This window comes from Octopus bimaculoides, chromosome 2, assembly GCF_046866305.1.
Source record: "Octopus bimaculoides isolate indiv1 chromosome 2, ASM4686630v1, whole genome shotgun sequence".
Taxonomy (NCBI): domain Eukaryota; kingdom Metazoa; phylum Mollusca; class Cephalopoda; order Octopoda; family Octopodidae; genus Octopus; species Octopus bimaculoides.
In genome coordinates, this window is record NC_142929.1 from 36,418,533 (window position 1) to 36,444,837 (window position 26,305).

The 26,305-nt window shown below is 35.7% G+C and overlaps 2 protein-coding genes across 5 annotated transcripts in view; one reads left to right on the plus strand and one right to left on the minus strand.

Moving 5' to 3' along the window:
• The window catches only part of LOC106884360 (endoplasmic reticulum mannosyl-oligosaccharide 1,2-alpha-mannosidase), a 67,575-nt gene extending 50,041 nt beyond the window's left edge, over positions 1–17,534 (minus strand). Inside the window, exon 1 of the mRNA XM_014935708.3 lies at positions 17,409–17,534. The gene's annotated coding sequence lies outside the window, so the exon portion shown is untranslated. The remainder of the gene's footprint in view (positions 1–17,408) is intronic.
• The window catches only part of LOC106884359 (uncharacterized), a 44,377-nt gene continuing 34,825 nt past the window's right edge, over positions 16,754–26,305 (plus strand). Inside the window, exons 1-2 of one of the 4 annotated variants that reach the window (XM_052976300.2) lie at positions 16,754–16,873; positions 21,509–21,714. In XM_052976300.2, the coding sequence (XP_052832260.1) occupies positions 21,589–21,714 (126 nt within the window). In that variant the 5' untranslated portion in view covers positions 16,754–16,873; positions 21,509–21,588. Of the gene's footprint in view, positions 16,941–17,192; positions 17,352–17,537; positions 19,213–21,508; positions 21,715–26,305 lie in introns of those variants that run through there. The other 3 variants (XM_014935704.3, XM_014935702.3, XM_014935703.3) reach the window with 3 other exon arrangements.

Consider the following 26,305-nt stretch of genomic DNA (forward strand, 5'->3'; position numbering starts at 1 on the left):
AACCGTTTCTTTTACAGATGTATTCCCAGGGCAACATAATAATAAGTGTTGCAGTGAAGTTGTTTTGCAGTTTCATATCAAAGTTATTTTGATGCATTTAGTCTTTCAACTCTTTTTTTTTTTTTATGACTTTGTCTAGAAATGAAGGCATGCACATTATCTTTCAAGCTCTTTGAAACTTTTTGAGACCAAACTGTTTTGTGGTCAGTTTGAACATTTCTAAATCAATAGCTGCCAGAAAAACAAAGACTAGTAGGAAATTCTAAACAGCCAACATTCCGAGTGAGGCAGAATAGGGATGTTGCAAAGAGGAGAAATGAATATGCTGGTTTGGGCTGGTGGAGGTGGTATGCAATTAGCTAGTTCAGAAGAACAAATAAGAAAGTGCATAAAAAAACCTTGAATGCCAAATACAGTGTGATGTTTGAATGATTAAGATTCATTGAGAAAAACAAGATTTATTAGATTAATGAACTGATGCAATAAATTGTGTTTGAAAAGTGAAGAAACATGATCTGTGTGCATAGTAGATAATTTGTAGATAAATTAAGTATTATAGATATTTATTTTTAGTGTACTATTTAGGGAGGAATTAAAAGTAGAAGCATGCAGAGAGGAAGGGAGAGAGATACAATCACACATGATGAATATGTAAGAAAGAAGGCAAGTAGAGACAGTGAGTGACATAATCTGCAAGATAAAATATTTGATACTATTGTGAATACAAGCTTTTTTTGTTTTAGCTTTTGTTTTGTTCTTTACTTCATTTCAGATAATCAAACATGAACAAATAATGATACCTGTTTTCTAATTGATTGTCTTAGCTACACAGAACAGTGTCTTGCATGAGAACTTAATGTAAAAAAATTTATAAACTCATTAATTTTATTGTTATTTTTAATAAAAAAATATATATACTTATGTTTTGAGTTCTGTTTCATTGTATCACCAAACCTATTTCTTTTGTTCAATATTCCAATATCTTTTTCATTTAGCCATTATATTTTCTTCATTAAATTTGATTTTTAAAGCAGTATTTAAAAGTTGCTTGGAATAAAATTAAGCAGGAATATTCAGCGTATAAGGAATATTAGATAATTTAAAACGTTTTTGTCCTTTCATTGTCAGCACAGTAAGTATATAAATGTTTTATTTAATTTTATACGTTACAATAGATTAATTTTATACAAACAATAGATTAAGGATGATTTTTTTTTTTTACATTGGCACATGCTTATTGGGCTTGGGGGTGTTTAGTGAATTTAGTCAACTACAATACAAGGCTGAAATCATTTTATTTACTCTAAAGGAGATGAAAGGTAATGTTGACTCTAGCAAAATGAGACTATATAGTACATATATAAACTGTCACTAACATTTCTACCATTCCCTCACATTTTATGCATTTGATAATCCTTGATACTGTGGAATGTATCAAAGTAAACAATTTGTTAAAAACTCTGATGAAGCAACAGTGGTAAAAAATAATGAAAGAAAGCAAATTTTGGTTACTTTTAGTTAGAATCCTGCATGAGAATAAGAAGTACCAATAAATATAACCTTACTGTTTTTTGAATTAAACTAATGTTGGAATGTAGACTTCTTTGCCTAGTAGATTCAAACATTCCCCAAATTATTTTGAGGGTAGTAGATTAGTGTAATGTGAAGTAGCCTTGTATCTCTATAACAAAATACCTAGTCTTGTCCCTCTATCATACTTTAACCTCTGAACACCTGGCATAAAGTCATCTCATTCTCTATTACATGCCTACTTAGTCAAGGGGGCTTGACTGGTGAGTTTCTTGGTGACCTTACTAGTGCCAGTGTCATGAAAAAAAAGCACCCAGTACATGTTGTTAAGTGGTTGGCATTAGGAAGGGCATCTAACCTTAAAAACCAAAGCAGACATTGGATCTGAGGTAGTCCTCTGGCTTATCAGATCCTGTCAAACTGTCCAATTCACACCAGTATGGAAGACCTATGTTAAATGATGATGTTGACGATGATGGTGGTGGCAGTGGCAGCGTTAGTGGTGATGATGGTAATGACGATGACAACAACGGTATCTTTCCAAATTACAATTGTTATCCAAATGCCAACATTTATAACTACAGCCAAGAATCAAAGTTGAGTTGTATAATTGACTTGCAAGGAGCTTATTCCATACAAAGGTAATATTAAATTATTCAGTTTAATTCGTTACAATTTTTACAATAATTCAACCTTAAATTCTTCTTAAGATGCTTTGATATTTTTCATTTCTATATTGCAATGATGCAGCTTTTCTTTTTTATCTAGCTGCAAAAGTAAATATTTTCAAACTTTTTATCTGTTGATATAACTTTTTATTCCTGTTATTTCAAATTTTATTGAATAATTTACACTTTTAAAGGCCCAAATTGCATTCATGATTTCTTTTGTCCTTAATTTTTATGAATGCATCATAGATATTACTGGACTGAAAATTACTTACAGCAATTATTCTTATTTGGCAAGTCACTGTGCAATGGTGCAATGAAAGGAGTGTCTATGTACACCTTGGATTTTAAAAATTAAAATTCAAGGCTTCAGAAAATCCATGCTAATACTTGGGAGAGGAATTGTAAGGAAAATGTGTTTTTCATAATTTTATAGTGGACAAATATGATTAATAAAACAAAGTAAGCAAAAAAAACAAAAAAAAAATGACCATCCCGAAATACAAAAGTAAGCAATAGCTTTCCATACATTTTTTCTAAATTTTAAACTTTAAAACAATCTTTTTAACTTTAATTTTAAACTTTCCATATAAAGTGTGCTAAAATGTTTTAAAAAACTTTTATTTGATTGCTCTTACACCACAAAAATCATTCACTTACTGAATGCGTTGTGAAAAAGATTTATAGATGGTCAGGGTGTCCCATATCGGGGTCACCATTATAAATAGTGGTCCATGGTGTGTGTTGTGTGACCATCTAATATCAACTCATATCAGAAGGCTGAAATAATAAATATAATGTGCCAGTTGGAAAAGAGAGAAGAGACACAACCGAGTAGAAAGCTTATGAAAGATTTGATATATTTACATACATCTGTGTGGGTTGTATGTTTGCTGTTAACCATAATGAGGTAGCTCATGAACAGCACTATGCTAGAACCTGTGCAGCATGGCTGGTGCTGTATACGTAGAGATGTTGTTGACAACGTTGGTGAGAGACATGATGGTAGCGACGAAGATGGAGGTTGCTGTGATGCTGTTGGACGGGTGTTGTCTAGCGTCGTTGCTGGAACTGTCTGTATTGTTTGGTCAGTGGTTAGAAATTAGAAGGTCTGGAACCAAAGACCTTGAGACAAGGAGAAGTTGAGTATTTATAGCTAATGGTATGCTCAAAATTGGAGTTAAGGACAGACTGTCTCACATGGTTTATTTGGAGGCTGCGATTGGTTAGGTTGCATATTGACACAATAGAATAAGAGACAAATTCTAACCAGAGTGGTGGACACAATGGGGTCCAAATAGTGGCCAAAGGTTAGCTGTTACCTGCTTTGTTTGAATGTATGCATATATAATAAAGGAGAGAAGAATTTCACTAGAGTGTGCGCTACAGATTTTTCACTATTAACTTTTTGGCATTCAGATTATTCTGTCAAATGCAATGCTATTTATTTATGTTATTTTGTATTAATTGTGCATTATTATGAATCTTCAAGATTTCAATAATATGATTGTTTATTTTTAGAATAACATTGTTGGATAAGTGTAAGATCTGGCCAGTTTAAACATGAAACTAGTTGAATATTTGGGCTGGATATGGTCAGATTAAATGCTAAAGTGTTAAAGTTGTTTTCTGAATATTTTAAAAACTATTACTATAAGTTTCTTCATCAGGACAGGTCTGAGATCTTTTGCTTTCTTAGTGCTTCAGAATTTTGCTATTGCTGCTGCTACTCTTTCTGCAGCTGTTGTCTCCTTTGATAGTATGTTCATTATCTATATATCACAAACTAGCTTTTATCTGTTTGTTAGATATTTATTTTAAGAAATATAATCTTAATACATCTGAATACTAAGCACATTTGATAGTTCTAAATTTTGCCCTACCAAATCTGTGGCTTTGTCTAATGGCTTAAGTTAAGTCTTCAAGATTTGAACTCTGCACCACAAGGGAATAAAACATTCATCAATTATATCACATAGCTACATATGTTATATATTGGAAGTAAAGATTTTTTGCCACTTAATACAAATATTGTCAACTTTATGTGGGTGTATTATTAGACTGATTTATCCCCTAATAATAACAAAAGAAATGAAAAGAAACTATCAAAGTAATCCATAAATTTTCTATAATTCTTCTTTGACTGTTTTACATCTGGTTAGAATTGTTTATACCTACTATGGTTACATAATATCTAATAAAGTAGTTTTATCTTATTTTTAGGAATCTAATCTTCTGTCACAGACGATGTTTTACTGCTTTCTAGAATAACACTTGAATTATAAATAATTTATATAAATTCGGGATATCATTGAGATTAAGCTATTTTTAGATCTTGGTCTAATGTTTTTTAAAATTTTATTTATCAAATACAGTTCTTTGACTAACACTTTGTGTTTACGAAAGTTTCAAATAATCTACATACTAAACAGAGCTTCTATGAATTGTGTGATATTTAGAGTCAACTTTCAAAACCGACATGCAATTTAACAGAACTTTAGGTACACATGTACTGTTTGCAATTTACACAGATCAGTAGATAAATACTTTTCAAAAAAGTGTCTGCTTATAATATTTATTTGTGAACAATGTACATGCTTCTTTTTCCAGATTTTGTAACTTAAATATCTCAAATGTGTATTATTTGTACACAAAAACTAAATATTACTCATTTTTCTCACCCTCAAATGCATGGCCATATTTGGTAGAGCATGACTGAAAGTAAGTTTTTATTCATGCTAACTCAGGCATAATAAATTGTTTAACTTACTATAATTTTCTATGATAGTGATTTAGTACTATAAATAGTTACTATGTACTGTGTCAGTCAACACAATTTACGTCCCTCAAAATCATACGTTAATATTCAAAATGCTTTCTTTTCCTTTTCTTTTTTTTGGGGGTAGTAAACTGGCAGAATTGTTAGCATGCCAGGCAAAATGCTTAGCAGCATTTCATCTGTCTTTACATTCTGAATTCAAATTGTGTTGAGGTTGGCTTTGCACTTTAGGGTCAATACCATTGGACACTGGGGTCAATGAAATTGGCTCAACCTCTCCCCCTAAATTGCTGGACTTGTGTCAAAATTTGAAACCAATATTTAAAATGTTTTTTCAATTTTTGAAAATTTTAATTGTTGTGTTTCAATTTATTTAAATTTCTGATTAAAAATTTTTTTACTTTAAATTTAAAAAAATAAACTTTTGCTAACCTTGTTTGCGATGTTCAATATCCTAAGATTTTTCTTCAGAAAAATGCTTAATAAAAGAAAGTTAAGTTTTTTTTAAAATTTGCCTTTAATCCTCAAGCATTCAAATTACTGTCAAATATGATGCTTATTTATGCACATAGTTTTGAATTAATTATGCATTATCTTGTGGCTTCAAAATTTTGATGATATGATTGTTATTTTTAGAACGACATTGTAGTGTAGGTGTGAGAGACTAGATCAGGTTGGTTTGAATGTAAAACAGGTTGAATATCTGGGCTGGATATGGCCAGTTTAAATGCTAAGGTGTTCAACAATAAATACTTTACAACACAACTATATGTGCCACACAGTACAAACTGAATTGCAATGTATATTGTCATTATCAAAATCAAATTGATTTTCTAAAAAGAGATCATGATAATAAGATTTCCATTTTGTTGATTTTTACAACAGGTGCACTTTTGTGGCTTATTCATTTGAATTATTCATGTTCATATTTACTTTTTATTTTATTTAGGATGTCTGAACTTTATCAGTATAATAGGCATAGGAGTGACTGTGTGGTAAGTAGCTTGCTTACGAACCACATGGTTCCGGGTTCAGTCCCACTGCGTGGCATCTTGGGCAAGTGTCTTCTACTCTAGCCTCGGGCTGACCAAAGCCTTGTGAGTGGATTTGGTAGATGGAAACTGAAAGAAGCCCATGGTATATATGTATATATGTATATATATATATATATATATATATATATATATATATATATATATATATGTATGTATATATGTATGTATGTATGTATGTATGTATGTTTGTATGTATGTATGTATGTATGTATGTATGTATGTATGTATGTATGCATGTGTGTGTATGTTTGTGTGTCTGTGTTTGTCCCCTCAATATTGCTTGACAACTGATGCTGGTGTGTTTACGTACCCGTAAATTAGCGGTTCAGCAAAAGAGACCAATAGAATCAGTACTAGGCTTACAAAGAATAAGTCTTGGGGTTGATTTGCTCGACTAAAGGCGGTGCTCCAGCATAGCCACAGTCAAATGACTGAAACAAGTAAAAGAGTAAAAGAGTAATACTTAATGCAGCAATAATAATAAATTTTACCAAACATTTCTTTTCCAATGCTTGTAAAATTATACACAAAAGATATTTTTTCCAGGACTTGTTTTGCCAATAATTAGGGATGCATATTATATTTGAGTACTTATGCATGAAACATGAATATATTCAGTATTCCTGAGACAAGCAATCTAAAATAATTAACCCAAATTGATATTTTGAAAATTTAATTATTCATATAAATACAAGAAAATTATTATATAAAACTTCTCAGAAAGGCTACAGAAAAGATTTAATAAAGTTTACTGACAAAGAACACTACCTACAATACCTAAAGAAATCACCCATTAACAGCCAGCAACTGAGAGGAGTTCAGCATCTATCAAACTACTGGGATGCGTGTGCAAACAAAGCAAAAAATCAATATGCAAAATAAAAAGGCAAGCAATATAAACATGGAAGAAAAAAAAACAATCAAATTGTTCATATGTACATAGTTTATTGCTGGGAAACTGGTACGGGAATGGGAAATTTTAAAGACATATGAAAAGTTTATGGAGATTCTATGGAGTCTGGATAAACATGCATGCCTGTTGCTAAGGGGATGCACTGGATGACACTGCCTCCTTGCTATTCAATGGTGCACCCTCAGATTTAGAAAATACAGTTTACAAAAATCTTTCTGCAATTCAAATTAGTGCCCACCCAAAATATTCTGAAGCTTCTCCAGACACCAAAGTCTGGCGACAGGTCTGTAAACATGTGTCTAGAATCAAAACAAAAAAAGGCTGATACTATGTCTCTTGACATGAGATGTAGGTCACGCATCTACTTTCAAATAATTGTCCAAATAGGACTCTCATATTTTTGGTAGTTTTTATCTTTATGAGTGAAATTGTAGACTTGCAGTGTTCTCAAAGTTAGAGCACCAGACTGTACATGAGCTGGTCAATTGTAACTAGTTGAAACATTTTATATATTGTGCACTGCATATTTTTTCTGAATTGAGTCACCAGTGTAAGGTGGAAACAGGACAGCTGATGAGACACAACAAAACTAAAATATTAGTGTCTAAGATTTCTCTTATGTCAATGAATTGAATGTGCTGTGGATGAAATACAACAGCAATTAGTATATTCACATTTGGGTCTACCAGAATGTATTAAGAATGAATAGGTATGTTACAGTTTAAATTCTCACTGTTCTGCATAAGAGATGATATACAATTGGTTTGGTAGACATCAGTATGCATCAGCAGATAATTTGTTTGCTGATTTCTACAAACAACAGTCACAATTCTTGTTTAAATTCAATCTAAATTTTAATGATTAATAGTAGTCTCTTGATCTTAGAAAACAGTTTTGCAATTTCTTTCTGAACAACCAGCATATATAATATGTTTATAATGATCAAGTGTTTGTGCTTCACATAAGCTCACTCCCTCCATCAAATCAACAATGCTTGTACAAGTACATGGTGTGCCATATGTCAGATAGCGAAGTGATTGTAGAACAACATAAGATAAAGGGATTTTAAAAGATAAAGTATTTTGTCTTTATATTTGTTACTAACTGGATCAAATTGTTACTGTCAAACAAAAAATATTTAGAAATTTTTTACTTTTGTTGTTTTTTTTTTTTTGCTAAACACTTTAAAAAATTAAAAGAAAAGAAAAAAAGGTGGGATTATGAAACAGAAGACTGAAGGGAGGGATGATGGGCCATTTAGCCCAGAACAAGTGGAGTGCTCAACTGTGCTCCACGATAATGACTGCAATGGCATTGCTGCAGAGAATGGAGCCACTCCACCTTGCAGGACTCATTTCTCTGACAGGTCACCATTATCTCATTTGAATTCAGAAGATTTTCTTTCTAAAGAAATGTTTTCCTCTATCTCTCCACTCTGTCTATCTGCCTGCTTGTCTATCTCTTTCTCCTCATGTATCTCATCTACTGCAAGACATCTATGTCTGTCCCTTTATCATACTCTAACTTCTCATCACCAGACACAAAGCTACCTTCCTCAATACTACTCCTCATCTCATTTGAGGGTTCTTGTTTTGTAAGTTACTAGGTGACTTTGCTGGTGTTGGTGCCATGTAAAAAACACTCAGTACACTCTGTTAAGATGCCAGTGTTAAGAAGGGCATCTAGTCATAGAAACCATGCTAAAGTAAACAATAGAGCGTGGTATAGTCCTCTGGCTCACCAGCTCCTGAGAAACTGTTTAACCCATGCCAGCATGGAACAAATATTAAATGATGATGATGCTGATGATTCTACCAGTGTCTTTTAAGATATAATGTAAATGTTTATGTTTAGTTCTGGTTTTGTCGTGTCAAGTGGGTTAAATATCAATCTTTCTGGTTGTGATGCCAACATGTTGCAGGCAACATTTCTACATAATTTGATTTCTATTTAGGAAAGCATCACGAGCTGAATCAAGAGAAATTAAAAGCATTCTGAATAAACACAATGAAATCAAATATGGATTTGAACTTACAATCTATGACCTTATCCACTTATCCATTTTGCTTGGCAGGTGTATTGAGTGAAACACAGATTTGTAGTCAAGGAGAGCAGTAACCATTGTCATATCAGTGGAAGAAATATAGTATATGTTGGTGATTACAGACTGTTACATATTAATGAGTGGAGCTTTTACCAATTACCTAGATGGCATTCTTTTGGATGTAATCCAATGTGTTTGTGTGTTAGAAAAAAATCATTGTTGTCACAGTCAATTGTTATTGATATCATACATGAAAGCTCTGACCAAACAATATTACAGCTATTTCCAGAAACTGGTAGAGATCAAAATATAAGTGTATGTTATAAAAACCCTTCAAAATATATCACTGTCAAACATGAAAGCTCACCAAAAAATGTAAAATGAAATCTGCTCATATCTTATACTTAGAGTGATTTTGTTTGCGGCAATGAGGTGAAGTGGTGGATTGAAATATATTGAATTAGCTATTAAATACCATGACTTGTCTCCTCTTAAATTACTAATATGAATGTGTGTGTGTGTGTGTCTGTGTGCAATGATTTAGACTAAATATAAAGCTATAAGTAAAAATATGTTTAATTTTTCATGGAACTCTGTTAACTGTGTGTCAGTCATTTAAATATAATTTAGTAACAAGTATATATATATATATATATATATATATATATATATATATATATATATATATATAAAAGACAGTATTTTAATTTAGAGAAAGAAATAAAGAATGTTACGCCAAATAATTTATTGGTCAAATAACTTATAAAACTTTGAAAACTCATGCAATGCTTGGTTAAATGCTACAGGGGAATATTTTAACCATTCTTGGAACTAATTGACATTGATAATGAGGCATCAACAACAAATTTAAGATCTGTTACTTTAGTAAAAGTCTAGAAGTTGTTTGTTTATCATTGCATACTGGACTAAATGTTTAGTTTCCTCCCTTTATGAACCAAGCTTAGATCATCATCATCAGCAGCAGCAGATCATAGTTTAATATAAGTAACTGTGATGAAGTATGTTAAAACAAGATGCTATATTCTTGAAATAGAATGGTTGAATGAGTAAGGAGTATGGACTACCTGCTCTTAGATGATAAGTTCCATTCTACATTTGATTTCATTTTGCTCATTTAGAATTCTCTTCTACCTCTTTTTCTCAACTGCAATGTCATCTTTAATATGTTTACAAAATGAAATAAACAAAAAATTTCAGAATGTAATCATATTCTAAAATGTCACTAACAGTCTTCTATTCTTGGATGTGATATAGAAGCTACATTATATGTGATTAATATTAATATCTGCCAACATTATGAAGTAATTCTGAGCCCCCAGAAACAGCTGCTGTATTTTTGTATAGTCATTTTTAGGCACCATTGCCCATTCGATTAAAGAGTTGTTGTTTGCAGCAGTATATCGGGGTATAGGTGGTTTATCTAGAATTTGTTGGAGATATTCGTCCAGGAACTTTTTGGAGGTTATGAAATCTTTTTCCTCCTTTATATGATTTGGAATGATGTTAAAAAGAGCAGGTCCAGTTGAGGAAAAGTAGTTCTGTCTTAGTGTTGTGATGTGTCAAGAGCACGATTTCTGTAGAGGATGCATGACACGGAGACCAAGCCTTGGGTGGATTTTAAAAGTGATACCGATATTATTTGGATAGCTACTGTCATCTCAGCCTATGCACCTCAACCGGGGCTACCAGATGGTCTGACAGACCAATTCTATGACACCCTCTTGCAAACTACCTCGTCGACGAGTGACAGGGACCTTCTCTTTGTGGCTGGAGACTTCAATGGTCATGTCGGACGTTGTGCTGGAGGCTTCCATGGCATACATGGAGGCTATGGCTTCGGTTCCCGCAACGAGGAGGGAACCAGACTGCTGGAGTTCTGTGATGCAACCGATCTTATGGTCTGCAATACCAACTTCAGGAAACCTGCCAGTCACCTAGTCACCTACCGCTCCGGCAGACACTCTAGCCAAATCGACTACATCCTCGCCAGAAATAGGGAAAGAGGGCGGCTTATAAATGCCAAAACCTACCCTGGCGAAGAATGTACCCCACAACATAGATTAGTAGTTAGCGACTTTGGGATCAAGGCAAAATGGGTGCCCAGAATTAGACCGGCTTGGAGGAGAAGGGTGTGGAAGCTTAAAGACCCTGCAAATGGACAGAGACTTAGAGACAAGTTACTTGAAGCATTTAACGAAATAGAAGGGGATATAGCATCATACAACGTGGAAGACAATTGGAGATTTCTGCGGGACAACCTGTTGAAAGCCACCGACCAGATTTGTGGGTGGTGTAAGGTCCCCTCCCGACCCAGAGTAACGTGGTGGTGGAACAAGGAGGTAGACAGGGCTATTAGACAAAAGAAACAGGCTTGGAAGGACTGGAAGAACGGTGGTAGCAGGGAATTGTACCAATGTGCCAGAAGGGAGGCTAGGCGACAGGTTTATTTAGCCAGAGGGGAAGCAGATAAGAAAAGATTTGCCAATGTTCTGCGCCGTGAGGACCAAAGACTCGAGGTATTTCGTGTTGCAAGACAGTGTAGGAGAGAGAATAGTGATGTTGTAGGAGAGAAATGTGTTCGCATGGATGATGGTACGCTTGCACTAAATGAGGATGCAAAGAAAGAGGTCTGGAGATGCCACTACGATAGATTGCTTAATAAAGAGAATGAATGGGAGGAAGAGAGCCTGCCGTATGTCGACCCAATAGAGGGACCAGCTATCCGAGTTGATAGTACCAGGGTAGATAAAGCAATTAAGAGTATGAAGACCGGGAAAGCCCCCGGCCCATCAGGAATCACTGCAGAGATGCTCAAAATATCTGGCAGTGTTGGCTATAGCCTAGTCACCCGTATTACGAACCAGGTGATACACGAAGGAGTCATACCCAATGACTGGTGTAGCAGCATCATAGTCAACTGCTACAAAGGTAAAGGTGACGCTTTAGATACAAATAATTACAGAGGCATCAAGCTGTTAGATCAGGTTATGAAAGTTACAGAGAGGGTCATAGCCCAACTAATTAGGGAACGAATCAATTTAGATGAGATGCAGTTTGGGTTCGTGCCAGGTAAAAGCACTACTGATGCCTTATTTCTAGTGAGACAGCTGCAGGAGAAATACCTAGCTAAGGATAAACCTCTGTACCTGGCTTTCATTGACATGGAGAAAGCCTTTGACAGGGTCCCCCGATCCCTTATCTGGTGGTCAATGAGGAAACTTGGGATAGAAGAATGGTTAGTGAGAGCTGTGCGAGCCATGTACAGAGATGCTGCCAGTAAGGTGAGGGTTGGAAATGAGTACAGCAATGAATTCCGGGTAGAGGTAGGGGTCCACCAAGGTTCCGTCCTCAGCCCCCTCTTATTTATCATAGTCCTCCAGGCAATCACAGAGGAGTTCAAGACAGGTTGCCCCTGGGAGCTCCTCTATGCTGAATACCTTGCCCTAATTGCGGAGTCACTATCAGAACTAGAGGAGAAGTTTCAGGTGTGGAAGCAAGGTCTAGAATTGAAGGGCCTTAGAGTCAACCTAGCTAAAACCAAAATCCTAATAAGTAGGAAGGTAGATAAAACACAAACCCCTTCAGGTAGATGGCCCTGCTCAGTATGTAGAAAAGGAGTAGGTAGTAACTCTATAAGATGTACCCGGTGAAAAGCTATGGACACATAAGAGGTGCAGCAACATCAAAGGCAGGTTAACTAGCAAGTTAGTTTTTGTTTGTGGCAGATGTTCAGGTGCAATAAAGACTGTAAACAAACAGGAAACAACTTCTATCTCATTCCAGGGTGAAAAACTAGAGGTAGTCGATAGCTTCCGCTATCTGGGCGACCAAGTTAGTAGTGGGGGTGGGTGCGCTGAAAGTGTAGCTGCTAGAATAAGAATAGCCTGGGCAAAGTTTAGAGAGCTCTTACCCCTGCTGGCGACAAAGGGACTCTCACTCAGAGTAAAAGGCAGACTGTATGACGCATGCGTACGAACAGCCATGCTACATGGCAGTGAAACATGGGCTGTAACTGCTGAGGACATACATAAGCTCGCAAGGAATGAAGCCAGTATGCTCCATTGGATGTGTAATGTCAATGTGAATACCCGTCAGAGTGTAAGTATCTTGAGAGAAAAGCTGAACATTAGAAGCATCAGTTGTGGCGTGCAAGAGAGACGATTGCGCTGGTATGGACATGTGGTGAGAATGGATGAGGATAGCTGCGTGAAAAAGTGCCACACCCTAACAGTTGAGGGAACCCGTGGAAGAGGTAGGCCCAGGAAGACCTGGGCTGAGGTGGTGAGGCAAGACCTTCGTACATTGGGCCTCACCGAGGCGATGACTACTGACCGAGACCTTTGGAAATGTGCTGTGCGTGAGAAGACCCGGCAAGCCAAGTAAGATCGTTGCCAGTGCCCCTGGACTGGCTCTTGTGCGGGTGGCACATGAGATGCACCATTTTGAGCGTGGCCGTTGCCAGTACCGCCTGACTGGCTCCCGTAGGATTTTCGAGTGAGATCGTTGCCAGTGCCCCTGGACTGGCTTGTGCGGGTGGCACATAAAAGACACCATTTTGAGCGTGGCCGTTTTCGTGCGGGTGACACGTAAAAGCACCCACTACACTCTCTGAGTGGTTGGCGTTAGGAAGGGCATCCAGCTGTAGAAACTCTGCCAAATTAGATTGGAGCCTGGTGTTGCCATCCGGTTTCACCAGTCCTCAGTCAAATCGTCCAACCCATGCTAGCATGGAAAGCTTTTTTCTTATGTTTTCAATATCGGAGATTATAATTTAGCAAAAAAAAAAGAATTTTTTTTTATTTCAGTTATCCCCCCTCCATAATTTATTTGCTAAGACATGCTGTCACACACAAAATGGCAACTTCCAAATCCTGTTTCCTGATTGAGTGAAAATTATCAAACTTTAAACCTCTATAACTTTTTGACAACATTTTTCTGGAAAAAGTGAAGCAACTGCATGTATGTCACGGAGGAAATTCTTCCAATAACAAATAGTCTCACTATTCCATCCTAGCTTCCATTGACATTTTCTTTCAGATGCTTCTTTATATGCCCAGAAGTAAATGAATATTAAAATTTCTCTTAAGTCCAGATTACTATTGGCAAAAAATTTGTCACATCTCAAACCTTTCTCCTTTTTACACGGCCTTCCACATCGCCATCTCAATCTTTCTTTTGTTTTACCACCCTTTGTCAATTCCATATTTCGAGCGTGGCCGTTTTCGTGCGGGTGACACGTAAAAGCACCCACTACACTCTCTGAGTGGTTGGCGTTAGGAAGGGCATCCAGCTGTAGAAACTCTGCCAAATTAGATTGGAGCCTGGTGTTGCCATCCGGTTTCACCAGTCCTCAGTCAAATCGTCCAACCCATGCTAGCATGGAAAGCGGATGTTAAACGACGATGATGATGATGATGAGTACTGTTGGAACAATTTCCACATCATGATGATGATGAATATTTGTTGTTTGAGTAATTTCAGTCTTTGCTTTCTCTCTATTTACATATATGCATATTTTGTATATCTACCCCAAATGGTTTTATTTGTTTATTTATATAATTAACATCTGCTCACCTTGATTCTTCCTATAGCCACTTTTTACCCTGTGGACTTAGTGCTCAGTGAAGATTTCAGAGTGTAAGTTCAAATCATTAAGTGTTTTCTATATTGGGTATCTCTGGATCTCATCTCTTGACTGTATACACACACACACAGATATATGTGTGAAGTCACATGGCTCAGTGGTTAGGACGTCAGGCTCACAATCATGTGGTAGTGAGTTTGATTCCCAGATTGGGCTGTGTATTGTGTTCTTGAACAAGACAATTTGTCACCATCAACACTACTACTTTCAATAAAACATCAACTCTCCCTAAATTTCTTTGTCTCTTTCTCTCTCTCTCTCTCTCTCTGTCTGTCTTCATCTCTATGTCTACTATTACTCTCACCCCAGTATAAGGAAGTGTCATTGAATAGTGAGAGAAGGGGGTCAAAGTGTGTCACACTGACATGCAGAAATTAGTTTTCGCATTTACTAGATTTGTGGAAAAAACATTCTCTTTCCTTTTCAGCTTTCAAAGAATTAATTTCCCTCTTTTTCTTTCTATTCTGCTACTGGTAGACGGTTAACTTGACACCAAAGATAAGCTCACTGGACTTTCACATCAACATAGTAGCACTATTTGAAGAAATTCTTTATTAAAGTGAACATTAGCATTTACTTCTATCTTGTAGCAGTTGCGAAAAATTTCCTAACAGTTGAATAAAATGTCTACTATGTCACTTCTCAATTCCTTATTTCTTTAAATATACAACATGCAGTCTTTCTTGGCTTTTCTCTGTAACTTGCAACATCTCTACTATGCCACAATCTACTGGTTACAATTACACCATTATATTTGCCCCCCCCCCCTTAAAGTATGGGTACACTGGGCAGTTGCCCAAGAGCTTCACAGGTCTAGAGGCCCAATCACCACAACAGAATTGAGATCCTAAAACCAAGGTACCATGTAAAATGCATTGGTGTGGGCGCTAGTTCCTTGTAAAAAGTTCTGTTGATGGTGCCATGTATAAAGCACTCAATACACTCTGTAAAGTGGTTGGTGTTAAGAAGGGCATCCAGCTGCAGAAACCAAGCCAAAGCAATGGAACCTGGTGTGGCCCTTGGCCTTGCCAGTTACTGTTAAGCTGTCTAACCCATGTCTGGATGTTAAATGTTGATGATTGATGATGATATACGTAGTGGCTTACTGTTCATAAATAAATACTATAGCACCTGTGCAGTGCCCCATAAAAACACTCAACACCCTCTGGGCAAGACTTCCGCCCGTCCCCACCCCAAAACCACTCTTTTTCTAAAATTTTTTTTTTTTATACAAACCCCCCTTTTTGGCTACAGGGAATATGAATCTGCAAAAAAATTGGCAAAAATCGACATTTCTAAATTACTACCCCACCCCCATTTCCTTCATTTTCCACTTTTTTCAGAATTTTTTTTTCAAAATATGCGAAAAAATACGGAGATTATGATTCTGAAAAAAATTTCCAAAATTTTTGTAAATTTTTTTTTGAGAATTTTTCTTTTCTAAATATGCGGAAAAATACGAACATTATGATTTGGACAAAAATTTCAAAACATTTCTGTGCTTACAGTTACTGTTTTAGGGTTAGTGTTGGGGAAAAAAGTCAAAATTGAAGAAGGGGGGGGGGGTCACAATGCCGATTTTGGGCAATTTTCCGGAACCTCCGTATCTGAAAATGGGGATTTTTGGCAAAACAAATCTAGAAGATAAACAAATTTGGGAGAAAATGAGGAGGGGGAACGGGCGGAAGTCTTTCCACACTCTGTAAAGTAGTTGGCGTTAGGAAGGTCATTCAGCCACAGAAATCACGCCAAATCAGACTGGAGTCCGGTGCAGCTCCCCAGCTTTGGTCACACCGTCCAATCCATGCCAACATGGACAACAGACGTCAAATGATGATGATGATATAGGGCCTAGTGCATTGATTTGACTCACGGCCTATAATGCTGCTAAGCAGCTCTGGGTGACACCTATATGTTACAATTTAACTGTTATATACTACATCAAAAATTTAATATGCACCTCGATCAAAATTCTTGTATTTTTGTATTTGTGCAGAGTAGAAGTGACAAGCACTATAAAACAGAATTTAATACAGTGATTAGTAATGTTGTATAGCAGACAGGCATGTGATCAATGACGTTTCAGTCGAGACCCACCTGCTTTTTCTTTTCTTTTTTTTTTAATAATAGAGTGTATCTAGGACTAGACACTCCGATGTGCCCTACTCTTTTTACATATGCTTTGAGGGAAATTTGGCTGTCACTCCTTGAAGGTCGAGGTGATTTTGATTGCAGTTTATTATAGTTTCAATACATCTATACTACCAATGACCTTGACAACAGCTAGTATGTAATACAATCTCTTCACACCTTAGTAAATCGGAGGTTAAATCTATGTAAGAAATGAATAAATGTAGAAGAGATAGCATCCGCCTGTAAATTGCTGGGCGTCATACGTGAATATCTTTGCGCTATGTAGTCAAATAAATTACAAAATTAGTTTCTGCCTTTTAAATTAATCGTGTAAAAAATTACTTTTAAAATGAAACAAACATAGCTCGAGTGCTAATTTTATGTATATAATATATATATTTCCTTGAATTGAAATGTCGATAAAAAGCAACTTTAAACGAATTGATTTCCGGCATATAGCTTGTTTACAATAATGGCTGCTACCATGTGTTTACCTGCCAAATTATTAACATTAACTCATAATGTTACATTACAGAATATTTCCATGAAAACATAAACTATAGTGTATGTATTTATTTGCTACGACTCTATATTCCATGGATAAAACTACATTTTACTTACCGCTGACAGTTTCTTATTTCAAATCGTTTAGATCTCTTTTAATGTTAAATTTTCTTTCGAAGTATATTGTTTGTAGGAGATATTTTTTGCATGATTTTTGCATAATAAATATATTTCGGCATTCTACGAAAGAATGCCCATATTTCATCTAAAAGAAATAGAATTTGTTTTATAAAAGAAACTACATGGTAACCACATAGGTAAAGTTGGTAAAAAATTACACATATATGTTTTAGTGTAGATCAAGTGTTAGAAACTTTCAGCCGATATTTTATCGTGACTTACCAATATTGTAATTTTTATACATTTTTTTAGCTTTAAAATTACTTATTTCGCATCATTCGAAGATTTTAAATATGTAAGAATGTCAAGAATCAGATTTGTTTAATTTATCGTGACAGTAAATGAATTAAATTCAAACGTATGTTTTTCCTGTTAAATTTTAAAATCACAGCAGTAAAAATAGTAAATGAAAATGGGTAAATAAATGAGATTAACAATTAGATTCTACCTATAACACCAACGCAGGAAATGATTTTTAAAATGACATCGTTATGAATTTAATTTACGTGTTCAGATTCAAAAGTTTTATAAAAAAAAAAAGAAAAGAATATACTGTTTTGAAGAACCATATCACGATATATTTTCGTTTGATTTGAGAAATACAGCACGTTCTGTTATTGTATCATGACCATACTTGTACTTTTTCTATTAACTGAAAGTCGAAAATATCACGTGCTTTTTGTGTTTAGACTCGAATTCAACAACGCCAGGAACTCGAAGTACTGTTACATCAGTATTTCGCATATATTGCACAGCACCCTCGAATGATAGAGTGGTTATTTTAATGTTATAATTAGAAAATCATGTATAATTAATATTACTAAACTGCAGCGTTGAGTTTAAAGTCAGCATTAAATGTAGTTCTTTTTATTATCATGAAATCCATTTCCCCTGCTCACATGTGTCGAAAAGCTCTTTATATCATTACCGTGGTAAATTTTACCATTGTTCTTTGAGCTTTCTGCGATCTAAATGTTCTCATATTTTCTATAAGCACCATTCCAAATTCTTTTTTGGTTTACTTCTACAGATGTCATTCATCTGCAACCCAGAGAACTTTATCATTCATATTTCACCTATTTATATATTTTTTAAACTGGTGCAGTTGGCATTCCAACCAATATCCAGTTGTTTTGTCAACTGTCTTATTCCAAACTTTTCTTATAAATTAATAGTGCTCATGTCTATATTCATCATACGTCTCTCTCATTGTAGATCCTTTGCATTCATATTTTGTTGCTATATAATCAGTGGTTAAAAATTTTTATTTTGTTCTTTATTGAAATTACACTTGCGCTCCATACTTTTTTAACAGGTGCAAAGCGGTCCTTGCCTTACTTATTCTCGTCTTAATATCTTCGTCGGTGCCGCCTGAGAACGTTATCTTACTACCTAAATACGTAAACTCGGCTACATCCTCTAGTTCACCGGTTTCTAGTTTAATACGTTCGCTGTTTTCTTCATTAACTTGCATAATTTTTGATTTGTCGCGGTTGACTTTCAATCCTAGTTTGGCAGCTATTGCTTCTAATTTTGACGTTTTATTTTGCATTTGGCTATATGTTTGTGAAAGTAGTACTATATCATCTGTTTGGCTTTCAATCGTAGTTTCCTTCATAATTCAATCTATAACTAGTAGAAATAAAAAGGGAGAAAGTATACATCCCTGTCGAACTCCTGTTTTTACTTCGAATTTATCCGTAGCTCTGTTTCCATGCAAGACTCGGCATGACATTCCTTGGTAAGTTGCTCTTATTATAGATATATACAAGTGTAATTTCAATAAAGAACAAAATAGGAATTTTTAACACTAACGTAAAAGCTGTGTTATTGTATGGGGCTGAGACATGGCGAACAACAGTTAAGTCAAATAAGCAAATACGATCATTCATCAACAGGTGCTTGCGTAGTATACTTAATATTAGATGGCCCCGAACACATAAGCAATATGGAGCTATGGCAAAGAACGAATCAAGTTTCGATTAGGGAGTAAATATTTAAGAAAAAGTGGAAGTGGATTAGTAGCACAATTAGAAAAGACATACCAAATGTAGCGAAAAGTGCTTTACAGTGGAATCTGGGTGGATACAGAAAGAGGGGTAGGCCTAAGAACTCGTGGCATAGATCAACACAAAAGGAACTAGAGAAAGAGGGATACTCATGGCAAAGTATAAGTACAGAAGCGAAAAATTATGCGACATGGAATTCAATTAAGTGGCCTATACTCCGTGTTGGAGGGTTAAAGGCAAGAAAAAAAAAGTCAGTGGTGGACTGGGTATAAAAATATTGGTTGCCAGGAGACTAAGGGGGGCCCACCCGCAACCACAATGCTATCATTTAATTTTATTTTTTGTTAAAAGTATTCTTTTCAACTGTCTACAAACACAGCCAGGCTGAAATAATTAATGCATTCTTCCAGGAGTGAATAAAAAATTCTCAAACTTGAGGGGATGGGCCCCTTAGATACTAACATGGGCTCCCATATATGGATTCTTTCGACTGACCATGGGATTGCACCTAGAAAGTTACCCTCCGTGGCACAAGTCCAGGCAAGGTTGTTTATGCCGCCCATGCATACCAGTCTCCCCTCTCCATGCCACCAGTGTTATCCAAGGGAAAGGTAAAGACTGATACAGTTTGGCACCTGTGACATTGCAACTCATTTCTACAGCTGAGTGAACTGGAGCAACATGAAATAAAGTGTCTTGCTCAAGAACACAACACGCAACCTGGTCTGGGATTCGAACTCACAACCTTGTGATTGTATGCTCGACGCTCTAACCTGTGCTAGGAATAAAATACTATGTTGTTTAAGCCAGAGGAAAATAAATACTACCTCCACTTTATGAGTGATGTTAAGGAAAAAAAAAGAAAAAAAGGGCAGTCAGATATATCAGTTTAATATGTAACTAACTCATAGCATCTTCTTAAAGTTAATGTTAATTTTTTTCAACTAGTGGGAATTAAGTGTGAAGTTAGGCTATCACTCTGACTACTTTAAAACTATTATAATTTGATGCTTCAAGTTCAAGTCCTTTTGAGGTTACTTTAGCATTTTTATCATGAAATAAATACCAGAACTGGAAGTAAAGTTTAAAATAGGCTTGATGCCATTGTCATACCTGCATGTTATTTTGGAGAGTAACTTTGAAAAGTTTCCAAATGCTTGTCATTTAACTTGGAGATTTTTCTTCTTATTTTTCCATGTACATTTGAGGTGATTTAATACAAATATTTAAGAAATTTACTTTGCAACCAGGAAGTCAGCTCCACTGTATAGCATCTTGGGCAAGTATCTTTGGTTGAATGAAACTTAGTGAGTAAAATTGAGCAGATGAAAATTATGAGGAAGCTTATTAGATTGATTGTAGCTGTAATTTAAAGGTGCAGCCTTGTCAAATTGATTCCACCTGAGAATTACATTTAACCTTTTTGTTACAATGTTTCTGGTGAAATACACTGCTTTTGTCTCAGTTAATTTTCCAAATAATGAAAAATTCTGGAAAATAACTTTATCATTATTAAGCTGGTGTTTGGAACATACATTAAACATGGAATTTTGTTGGAAGGCTTTAATTTAGATCACTTTAACCCTTTTGGATTTAAACTGGCAATATCCATCCCAAATATTCCACCTGCTTTATGTTCAAATTGGCCAGATCCTACCTCTCTCACGTACCTTACAATGTCATTCAAAAATTAATCATATCATCAAAATTTCAAAGCCACAAGAATGCATAATTAATTCAAAACAATGTGAACAAGTAAGTTTAACAGTAATCTGAATGTTAAAGGATTAAACATGAAATTTGTACCATAGAACCAGGGGTAGTTTCAAGCAGATTGGTATCAAAAAGGTTAAAGGTATACATCTCAGGAGTGTTCAACCACTTATATATTAATTCAAAGTAAATTTGATTGAACAACTAAATACTCATGATCAAAACCAATGGAAGTCCAGTTTCTTTGTCACTCATCTAATTATTTTTTTTACTCATGCAAGGAATATATTTTTACATTTAAATCTTTCTTTCTAGGTTGTGTTTTTAAAGCTTATGCTGTTGTTTAGCTCTGGGCCAGCTCTGATTGAGCAGACTTATGATCAACAGCATTCCAGATGTCATCGAAGTCGGAATTACCTCCAGGATGGCTTTCTCGAGAGTCAAAAACACACCCAGGAAATTTTTTTTACTATAACAAAGAAACTGGATTAACTACATGGAAAAAACCTTGTGATGAGAAGGTAATCATTATTTGAAACTATGTTTTAAATTTTTGTATGTAAATTATATCTCGAGTCTGGCTAAGTGTTTTATTAGATGCAATCCATTGTTTTTAATGCTGAACATTAATATTCAAGGAAACCTGAGTTCTTTGTTAGCAAAAATGGATTCAATGAAGAGCAAACAGTTAATAACACTACTACATTATCTATTTTTTTGCCTTTTAGTGTTTTCAAAACTTAGTTGTTCTTTGCTTTTACTTTCTCCTTCAGTCATCATCAAAATCAGTTTTTGCATGTTTTTCGTACAGGTCATCATGTTCTGAGTTAGTTGTCTTGCTCAATGTAATAATTTTTAATAGCAAAGTTCTATTATATAACTCATAAATTATGTTTTAATAATTTTATGTGTGGATATCAAGTGGACATGCTGACTATAGTATACAAAGCTCTGACATGAAGTTTTTGTTCAAATATAGTTGGATTATTTACAATAAGAAACTTACTATTTAGTTGCTAAAAGGAAAAAAAATGTAAGTAAAACTGAGAACACTATATCATACTGGAAGTAATTTATTGCCTATAATAATTGACAATACACATGTAACCAAAAGTATTCTTTGTAGATCAAATGTTACTTAAAAAGAATTTTCTTTTTAAATTCAATGTTTTGTTAAGGAATGCAAATAAATTACATAAAATTAGAGTAATTTTTTTTGCTTATATTTTATCATTATCCATTTTGGATTTGTTCATCTTTGATTGGATAGATCAAAGGTATTCCAGCTTTTTATCCAATCATAATACATTGAGGACTACATTATTCAATGTAGGTATCCCTTTTTAAAACAGAAAAACTTGATTTAGATAGAAGGTTGGTCAAATTCATTGGTAACAATTAAATTTTTCACTGAATATTTTGCTTTCTGAAAGTTTTTTTTTTTTTTTTTTTCACATTTTCTGAAAACATTAAAGTCTCAGATCACTCAATTTTTTTTTCTCAGTTAGGCATTAAAATGAAAGAGCATTCAGACTGCTAGAGGTAGCAGCCAAATCTCCCACAAATCAAATTTTACTGTTTTAAAAAAAGGATACCTACATTAAATAATGTACTATGATTGGATAAAAAGCTGGAATGCCTTGGATCATAGATCTATCCAATCAAAGCTGAACAAATTCAAAACAACAATAGCAATAAGTGAAATATGAAAATTAGCATTAAGGAACATTAATTTTGATACTCCAACAAACTTTTAACCACTGAATACAAAGGCATTATAACAATCCTTTTTATATATTTTTTTCTTTATGTACACTTACAGTTTATATATATCAGTCAAAATTTATTGGGGAATTATGGAAATTGATGAACTAGGTAATATGGGACACTTAATGATATAAATAAAGACATGTAATAATGTAAGTAACAGGGACACTGTTCACAGTTCTTAATATGAATTAAAGTTTGTTGATATTTGCATATGAATTGTTGAAGTAAGTATTTTGATGGCTGTATATTTTCATCATAATTACAGCTGTACAAGTATGAAGTCAGTGGGGTTTATTTTTTGGTTAGGTTGGCGAGGGCACAATTTGCTTAACAGTATAACACGATGGCTTTAGTAGAATTTGAACATGTAACTTTATAGTCAGTAATGAAAATTATAAAAAATTTGAAACTATAAAAATTTTGAACTTAGAATCACTGAATATTTTTATAAGATTCATCTATATATATAAAAATGAGAATGTGTGTCTGTCTGTCTGTCTGTCTGTCTGTTTGTCTGTCTGTGTGTGTGAATCCCTAAAACTCGAGAACTATGCAACCAATTTCATTCAAATTTTACACATGCCTTACTTAGGGTTCCAGTTGTGATTTAGTCAAAAAAAATGTTTAACTTCTTGCAGAGTTCGAGCCCACGGCAACATAATATCTCCTCCACTATTTAAGTATTACGTGTCAAAAGTGAAACAAAAACACTCATGTCAAATACTTTCACTTTAAAAATGAAACTATTCCACTAACTGAAACAATCACATTTCGATACTGTAATGACAGATACTTTCAGAGAGAGAGAAAGAGAGAGAGAGAAATGTATATGTATACATATAGATGTATATGTACAAGTTATTCCACTAACGGAAACAATCACATTTCGATACTGTAATGACAGATACTTTCAGAGAGAGAGAGAGAGAGAGAGACATGTATCATCATCATCATCATCATCGTTTAACGTCCGCTTTCCATGCTAGCATGGGTTGGACGATTTGACTGAGGACTGGTGAAACCGGATGGCAACACCAGGCTCCAGTCTGATTTGGCAGAGTTTCTACAGCTGGATGCCCTTCCTAACGCCAACCACTCAGAGAGTGTAGTGGGTGCTTTTACGTGTCACCCGCATGAAAACGGCCACGCTCGAAATGGTGTCTTTTATGTGCCACCCACACAAGCCAGTCCAGGGGCACTGGCAACGATCTTGCTCGAAAATCCTACGGGAGCCAGTCAGGCGGTACTGGCAACGGCCACGCTCAAAATGGTGCATCTCATGTGCCACCCGCACAAGAACCAGTCCAGGGGCACTGGCAACGATCTTACTTGGCTTGCCGGGTCTTCTCACGCACAGCACATTTCCAAAGGTCTCGGTCAGTAGTCATCGCCTCGGTGAGGCCCAATGTACGAAGGTCTTGCCTCACCACCTCAGCCCAGGTCTTCCTGGGCCTACCTCTTCCACGGGTTCCCTCAACTGTTAGGGTGTGGCACTTTTTCACGCAGCTATCCTCATCCATTCTCACCACATGTCCATACCAGCGCAATCGTCTCTCTTGCACGCCACAACTGATGCTTCTAATGTTCAGCTTTTCTCTCAAGATACTTACACTCTGACGGGTATTCACATTGACATTACACATCCAATGGAGCATACTGGCTTCATTCCTTGCGAGCTTACGTATGTCCTCAGCAGTTACAGCCCATGTTTCACTGCCATGTAGCATGGCTGTTCGTACGCATGCGTCATACAGTCTGCCTTTTACTCTGAGTGAGAGTCCCTTTGTCGCCAGCAGGGGTAAGAGCTCTCTAAACTTTGCCCAGGCTATTCTTATTCTAGCAGCTACACTTTCAGCGCACCCACCCCCACTACTAAATTGGTCGCCCAGATAGCGGAAGCTATCGACTACCTCTAGTTTTTCACCCTGGAATGAGATAGAAGTTGTTTCCTGTTTGTTTACAGTCTTTATTGCACCTGAACATCTGCCACAAACAAAAACTAACTTGCTAGTTAACCTGCCTTTGATCCATAGCTTGCACCGGGTACATCTTATAGAGTTACTACCTACTCCTTTTCTACATACTGAGCAGGGCCATCTACCTGAAGGGGTTTGTGTTTTATCTACCTTCCTACTTATTAGGATTTTGGTTTTAGCTAGGTTGACTTTAAGGCCCTTCAATTCTAGACCTTGCTTCCACACCTGAAACTTCTCCTCTAGTTCTGATAGTGACTCCGCAATTAGGGCAAGGTCATCAGCATAGAGGAGCTCCCAGGGGCAACCTGTCTTGAACTCCTCTGTGATTGCCTGGAGGACTATGATAAATAAGAGGGGGCTGAGGACGGAACCTTGGTGGACCCCTACCTCTACCCAGAATTCATTGCTGTACTCATTTCCAACCCTCACCTTACTGGCAGCATCTCTGTACATGGCTCGCACAGCTCTCACTAACCATTCTTCTATCCCAAGTTTCCTCATTGACCACCAGATAAGGGATCGGGGGACCCTGTCAAAGGCTTTCTCCATGTCAACGAAAGCCAGGTACAGAGGTTTATCCTTAGCTAGGTATTTCTCCTGCAGCTGTCTCACTAGAAATAAGGCATCAGTAGTGCTTTTACCTGGCACGAACCCAAACTGCATCTCATCTAAATTGATTCGTTCCCTAATTAGTTGGGCTATGACCCTCTCTGTAACTTTCATAACCTGATCTAACAGCTTGATGCCTCTGTAATTATTTGTATCTAAAGCGTCACCTTTACCTTTGTAGCAGTTGACTATGATGCTGCTACACCAGTCATTGGGTATGACTCCTTCGTGTATCACCTGGTTCATAATACGGGTGACTAGGCTATAGCCAACACTGCCAAGATGTATATGTACACGTATATGTATAGATATATATATAGATATAGATCTATATGCATACATGTATATGTATACACATGTGTAGATGTATATATATATATATAGATGTACATGTAATATGTACACATATATACATATATATACATGCATACAGATATCTATACATATATACACCCATCACACACATACACATGCACACAAACACACACATTAGTCATTTGTTTTCTTGTCCAAAACTACGTCAAAAGTACTGAATGGATCTTTATGAAATTTGGAAATTATATTCTATGCATAACGGCCATAACTCCCATGAAAATTCATATATTTTTGATGTTGATGAAATTTTAACCCGAACATAACAGATGAGCATTATTTGTAATTCAACGGTACAACAGTGTAAGACTACCCTTTCAGATATACTTACATTGTGATTTCTGCAATGTGGTGCATAAATTGTCAAGTAAATGAGACGCATCTT